The 7,371-nt window shown below is 41.6% G+C and overlaps 1 protein-coding gene across 1 annotated transcript; it reads left to right on the forward strand.

The window, feature by feature from the left end:
- Positions 1-6,586, forward strand: unm_hu7912 (un-named hu7912). The gene is made up of 2 exons (XM_019862880.1): positions 1-235; positions 2,182-6,586. Exon 2 carries the CDS (start codon positions 2,231-2,233, stop codon positions 5,429-5,431), a length of 3,201 nt encoding a protein of 1,066 aa, XP_019718439.1. The 5' UTR covers positions 1-235; positions 2,182-2,230; the 3' UTR covers positions 5,432-6,586.
- The last annotated feature ends 785 nt before the right edge of the window (positions 6,587-7,371 follow it).

Here is a 7,371-nt window from a genome sequence, read left to right on the forward strand (position 1 = left end):
CAGACTCAGTTATGTCCCCCTCCTTTTCCTCCATCACGTACAAACACACCCACGCACGCTCTGTTCAACATTAAACACGACTGGAGGAGGGAACGTCTTGAAGCTGATCGAGGTAAAGCATCCGAGACAGGAGTTCGACGCGTGGAGGCTCTCTGCTGGTACGGCAGGCTGCAGCACACATCTTCGACTCCTCCGCCTCCCCATCTCCTCATCTGATCAACTACATGGGAAACCGGTAAGTCTCGACGTTCACTCGCCAATTCTTATTTTTGCAAACTTAGCTAAAAGTCTAGCCCCCAGTTACTTTGTCCCCGTTCAAACCTGATGATTGTCTTTTTTCCCCTTCCTGCGCAAATGATGTCATTGGACCACATCGGACGTATCGGGCCCATGGTGCCGCAGTACCAAAATGAGCACGACACTAAAAACAACAGACGACTTAACACCGAGCCAGTGTTTACATCCATTAAGGAATGGCTAACCTTATTCCAAATACAGCAATATAGGTTGCGAAGTTTAGCATTTGGTAGCCCGAATATCCACAAAATCAGAGAATTATGATTGAGCGCAAGTAAAAACACACACTACAACATCAGGGCCACCCATATTTAAAAACACGATTGTGTTGCAAGTATCAATTTGCTGATTCAGTGTCCATTTTGTCAGAGATTTTGGCCCTTGTGCGGTGAATGGTGCTGTGTGCTGTAACTATGGAGACAGGATGTGGCATGCGATTTTAAAACTTGAGGGGTGAGAAAGAAGAAAGAATGAAAGAAAGGGGGTTGCACATCTATTGAGGAGCTGCATTTGACCGTGAATAGAAAAAAATAACTTTGCATTTCGCAAGTTTAGGCATCCAAGCTCTTTAACAACTTTGGAAAAAAATTCTAAACGAGTGCGAACATTGAGACTGATTCTGCATGGGTTTATGGAAGTTCGCCACGGATGATACTTTTTTTTCACGGTTTTTAAAAAATCTTATAATTAATGCTGATATTAGCCCATGGTTGTGCGTCAGGACTGCAGAGTCATGACTGCATTCAAAGTTGCATTGTACAAGTTACAAAGCTTGATTGAATTTAACAGTCAGTCTGCCCACTCTTATTTTAATATACTTTGATTAGTACAGGACTATTGTGAAACAACAGCTGATATTTTCACATCTATTTTATAAAATTTGAGGTATTCTAAATACATGCATATACTGTATGAGCATTTTCTCAAGTACTTTTGACAAACAGTCCAGTGAAAAGAAATGTGCAGCATTGGATGCTGAGATTATTTGAGTGTGAGCAGACGTGATATTTAGGTGTGCTGGCGAGACATGGCAGGGACATGGCTGGTCAGTTCTCGCTCATCACAATGAACAGATGGCAACTCAGGGTTAGCTCATGGGTGAGGGCCAAAAAGACACCCTATGTATGTGTTACAAATGAAAAAAAAATGTTTTGCTTTAAAATGGAAAAGAAATAGTGAAATATTCACATTCCTTCAGTTTGAGATTGATTGTATTTTTCAATGCACTGATGATTTTTGTTATTCGTTCAAACAACTTAATTTATAGCAATGCTACTAGCGTTTTTTTCAATATATCTATACAATCATTTAACTCACAGGTGTCAAACCCAAGGCCTGGGGGCCAAATTGTTATGTGCAACAAATAACATTGAAATTTTGCAATCATTTTGCTACCCTGTTTATACTCACTTGAACAATAATTGAGCAAACAACAAACAAATACTGTAGTTGACTTGAGTAATAAAAAGTATAAATCTTGTTTCTTGGATGTTTTAACATGCGGTGAGATGCATAGGCTAAGGAAGTTTGGATCTGGGTACACGTGTGCATACATCTGTTTACTTCCAACACTTGACTTCATTATGTATACAGATCCCCTCATCCCCCCACCTCAAAATAATAATGGCAAAAACACTCTGTTCATCATCTCACATGAACCAGGAAGTGGCCTGCTCATTAACAAAGACAACATTCCAGTTTTCGTTTAAAAAACAATTCATCCTAGGCTGTTGTGTGTGCTGTAATAATGTGATGTACTAGTAAGGGGGGCCAGGCATAAGCCAGTTGCACATGAATGTGTATTTTCTATGAGTGTACAGTTCATAGTCCCTGATTCTCAAGGACATAGAGTATTTGACTCAATCTATCTTCTCCTTCCTTTAGGTTGTGTTGAAATGTCACACTGAATGGAGGGCATTGAAGTTCCATTAAGATGACCCGGACACATCCTCCTGATATCCTGACATCAACTCTATATCAGGACATTCCTTTATATCCAACCACCGATCACGTAATTTCTGCTCACTCTTCTTTGCAATGTGACTTGAAGATGATTGATAAAGCAGAAATCATCAACAAAAGACACTGCCGCAGCTTTGACTTTCTTGAATCATTGGACGACCCACAGTCTGTGTCTTCCCCAATGGAGTATCCTTTTAAGCGTAAAGAGCAACAGACAGAACAGCAGACATTACACAAAGATCTAACATGGAACGGACTCGATCAACCAGGATATCTTCGCTTCTCCTCTCCAGATTTATTTAACTCCAGGCAAACCCAACAACAAACCAGTCAAGACAAAACCAGCCACCTCACATGGTCGGATTCTGTAAATAGAAAAAGATCCCGAAGTGCTCCCAGAATCAAATCTACTCTCACTCCTGTGCCCATCTCCGTGTCTCCTCTGGAGGCCAACCAAGCCAAGGATGCCCCAGACACTTTGAGGTCCTCTGAAACACAAAGAGAAGCACATTCCTCCAATAGGGCCTTTCTGAACGAAGTCCACCCTATTAAACTACAGCCCCATTCTCCCCTCTATGTCTCTGACTGTTTTGATGAGGGTAAATCAGCCATAACGCCACATGTCAGGTGCCGTGTTGACATTAAACCAGATGCTGCTGTACTCCAACACACATCGAGGCAGGTCCCCAATCTAAGGCCTGATCGACTCGCTTGGCAAAGATACTCACAGGCTAGTAGCAGTCGAGGTTTGTACGCACCCCGACAGATTTCCTCACCTACGCCAACTCCAAGTGAATGCTATAATGGAGATTTCAGACAAGGATATCACTACACTACAAGCATGTCTCCTGTCTCTTACCAGCATCTAGACATGTACCGAATGCCATCACAAACAGCAATGTATCTAAATCAGGAGCAAAGAGCTTATTCAAACCCAAACATCCCAACAAAATTTTTCTATACCGAGGACCCAGTCCGCTATCCAGTTCATCCCTTTTCTCGGACATACTTTCAGGATGATAGGTCCAGTTTAGCCAGCCGTGGAAGTACTATGACGAGTCAGTATGATCCAAGGAATCGATGGGTACATACGCTTCCTCCCAGGTCGTATTACACGGATAATTTTTCGCACCAAGAACCAACACACTCTGTATATAGTACACCCTACCCTACGAGTGAGGCAGGATCCTGCTTTTCTCAAACACCCTCAAGCTCTTACTTTGGAGATGACCCCCGTTTCAATCCGTACCACCAAAGTTGCTCAAATTTATATTATAACAAGCCGTTTAACGCTCAAGAGGAGCGGTACTTTCCATCAAGGCAATACCACACAGAAGGTCGAAAGCGACCCCGCATGTCACAGGCTTTTTCGGATGACTGGTATCGCTCAAGTATATCTGGTTATTCCAACCAGTCTTCTCAGCTCACCCCACCAAGAGTAAGTACGGACACTTGTATACCCCCATGGTACTCTACCTACGGCACAGAGACAGGTAGACTTAGGACAGAGGCCAAAAATCACTCCAAGTCTTGGGACAATATTCTTTATCCTCGCCATGACAGAGAGCAATCAGTACTTCGTGGAAGAAGCTACGAGAACCTATTTAACCAAGCCAGGCATGGCAGATCTCCCAATGTCTCATCTCAACCTGTTATCCTTAACCTTTCAAGCTCGCCAAAACGTTATGCTGCCCTGTCTCTCTCTGAGACATCTTTGGAGCGAGGTTCAAGCAATCTGTGGAAAAATAGCAAGAGTGGCCACTGGTTTGTGACTCCTGAGATCACCATAACTGACAATGATATCTGCGCCGGTAACCGTGAGCAGCGTGGTGTGCACGCTGTCAACTGGAATACTCTGGACAGTGAAAAGAAATTTGCCCCAAGAGTGATTGATGTTAAGAAGTCATTTGACACAGCAGAAGTGACCAAAGAAAGGAAACGTAACAATGTCTCCCTTCAGCAGAGTCTGGAGCAACTTGATGAGTTGTTAGCCGACTTAGTGGTTGATTATAAACCACCAGCCAGCAGGAAGCCGAGCGGGGACTTTCTGGATCAGCTTAAACAACTGATTACTGAAGATGATGAAAAAGTCAAGGGATCTTCTGAGATTGAAAATCTTGAATGTCTGAACACACAGCTCCCGTCTTCAAAATCCAGTCCTGACACAATCAAAGACCCTGACAGCGGGTGTGATGCTTTGCAAAGAAGTGCAGAAGAATGCTCTCCGGACCACAGTGTGGAGGAAGAGGAAACCTTGGTGTGTGCTAACAAGAAGTGCAAACGCTCTGAAAATATGTTCAATGCTTGCTTGTACTTCAAATCATGTCATAGCTGTTACACCTTTTACTGCTCACGAAACTGTCGCAGGGATGATTGGGAGTCCCACAAAGAAACGTGTCTGTACGGTCGCGTGAGCAGTGTGTGCCGCCATACTATCAAGTTCTGTCGAGAAAATTCGGAGATTCATAAAGCCTTCTCTCGTATTGCTAAAGCTGGTTACCTCTCCAGAGGAAGAGGTGTTCTCTTTCTGGGTTTTGCCAACCCAGAGACCACTGAGAACTTTCTCCAAGTTGGGCTTGAGAGCCTTGTCATGTCGCCCACATACCTGTCTCTCAGAGAGCTGGATGGCTTTAAGGACAACTTAGGTGACTACTGTAAGGAACTGCAGCAGGCAGGTAATGAGTATGACCCCAGGGAATGTTTCCTCTTGAATGTATCTGTAGCTGTTGGTGAACTAGTGCCTAACAGACCCTCACCAAGGGTCCAAACACCAACAGTTCGAAAATATGCAAAGGTTTCCTTGGCTTCTTCAAGCCCAGAAAAAAAACTACTGAAGAAGGATAGTGAAATGGAAACTCTCATCCTTACTCCACCTCCGGGAACGCCAGCCATTGACCAGGAGGGGGAGGAGGGAAGGAAAGCCAGGGAGGTGTGCTTTGTCAACATTCAGCGTGAGCTCAGGGTCAGGGGAGTCTTCCTTCGACACGAGTACCCCAAAATCTATAATCAGCTATGTGAATTCGTGGAGAGCAACAAAAGGTTCACCCCAACAACCATTTACCCATTAGATAAGAGAACAGGGAAACAGTTTATGTGCATGATCATGGCCGCATCTGAGCCGAGAACATTAGACTGGGTGGACACCCCCCATCTCTTGGATGATATTATTTAGAACAGCACAGGATCGGAATGGGAATGATGTCAAGTTACACAAAATGTAAATATTGTAAATACTTTTAATTTGGAAAATTGAAGATTGACATGCAATAATTTGCATTTGACCAATTTCCCGCCGTCTTTGGACCTTTAGCACACTGACATTGACCTATGATACACCCATGCACACCCACATACGTATGCCTACTCTTGATTTGATTTTTATGCTCTCAGAGAACTTTATAGGCTGCATGCAAACTGGGCACAACAGAACAATCCATGTTTTTGAACATGTATGAATTATTCAGTTTCTGCTCTACAATGTACAAAGCACACAGCATTTATAGTATTCGACATGCATATCTTGCCTCCACAGAATAGCCAGATAAGTCCCACAAACTTGTTTCCCCTCACACAAATTTATCTGAAATAATCGTAATATTACAACTGGTGACTAGTATTCAGAGTACATTCATTAGTAAATTGTATTTGTGTGGCTACTTTTATATCAGTCTTTCAGTTATTGTTTGATAGAAAATGAAGTACAATCAAGATAGCATTTCACTTTTCCATCTATGTATTTCGATGAAATGTGCTTGGGTAAACTGCTTTGTTTGGAAGTGGCCTTCATTTGAAAATAAGTATTTTAAATAAAGCAAAATATAATTTTTAAATCTTTCTTCTGGCTAAACAGGTTGTTTTAACAACCCCTTTAAATCACACATTGCTTAAAGCATGTTACTTTAAAATTCAGGTATGTTCTAAATATTATGATTTATTATTCAATTTAAAACTATTTATACAAATAATAATAAGTTACCTTATTGACTGTAAAACCACCTGAATAATACAAACTAATAGTACAGTATGTTTTTAGACAATATGCAATACGAGAGCAAAAAAATGAACAACGTAGTCAAATGATTATCATTATTGGTATGGAATTGTTCTTTTGAACTATGTTTTGTGAAGACTTATTTTCTTTAAATGGTAAATGATAAGAATGTTCCTGAAAAAAAATCTAGATATATGCCTGCCTCCGTTGTTATTGCTGACTAAGCTAAGATTGCTCTTTTACTGGATTATATCTTTGTGCAAGATTTAAAATTTATATTTTGTGATGTTTATAGCCTATACATAGATATATAATAAATGGAGTTGAACAAATGAATTCATTTGCTTGCATTCATTTTACATACACACATTTTACTTCTTTATTGATCTATGTTGATCATGAAAGTCAGTTAATTATTTCCCTCAAAGTAAAAAAAAAAAATTCTTGGGGATTTTTTTTTTGTTTGTAAATTCTTATCTTGTGAATGGTACCTGAATTATTCCATCCATCCATTTTCTGTTCCGCTTTATCCTCACAAGGGTCGTGGGGGGTGCTGGAGCCTATCCCAGCTGTCTTCAGGCAGTAGGCGGGGTACACCCTGAACTGGTTGCCAGCCAATCGCAGGGCACACAGAGACAAACAACCATCCACACTCACACCGAGGGACAATTTAGAGTGATCAATCAGTCTGCCATGCATGTTTTTGGAATGTGGGAGGAAACCCACACAGGCACGCGGAGAACATGCAAAATCCACGCAGGGAGGCCGGAGCTGGAATTGAACCTCTGCACTGTGAGGTCAACGCGCTAACCACTGGACCACCATTGGTTCATTTTCAAATGAAGTAATATAGTGTACAATGTGAGGCTCATTCACATTAAGGGAGAAAGGGGGACTAGACCAATGCAAAGGGCATTGGGAAAATTATGTTAGAATATCAAGTAAATTGGGAATTTCTTCATTGTGAGACAAAAAAAAAAAACGTTTTCTTATCTTATCTTACGTTAAAATACTGGAGGGGCTTAGGTGGATAAAGCTACACGGATTTCTGACGGGGCTAGAGCACACTTTAGCTCCGGTAGCACAATCTCTGATTTTGAGTCATTTCAAATGACTTGCTC

The sequence above is a fragment of the Hippocampus comes genome, unplaced genomic scaffold (assembly GCF_001891065.2).
Source record: "Hippocampus comes isolate QL1 unplaced genomic scaffold, H_comes_QL1_v1.1 scaffold147, whole genome shotgun sequence".
In the NCBI taxonomy this organism is placed as follows: domain Eukaryota; kingdom Metazoa; phylum Chordata; class Actinopteri; order Syngnathiformes; family Syngnathidae; genus Hippocampus; species Hippocampus comes.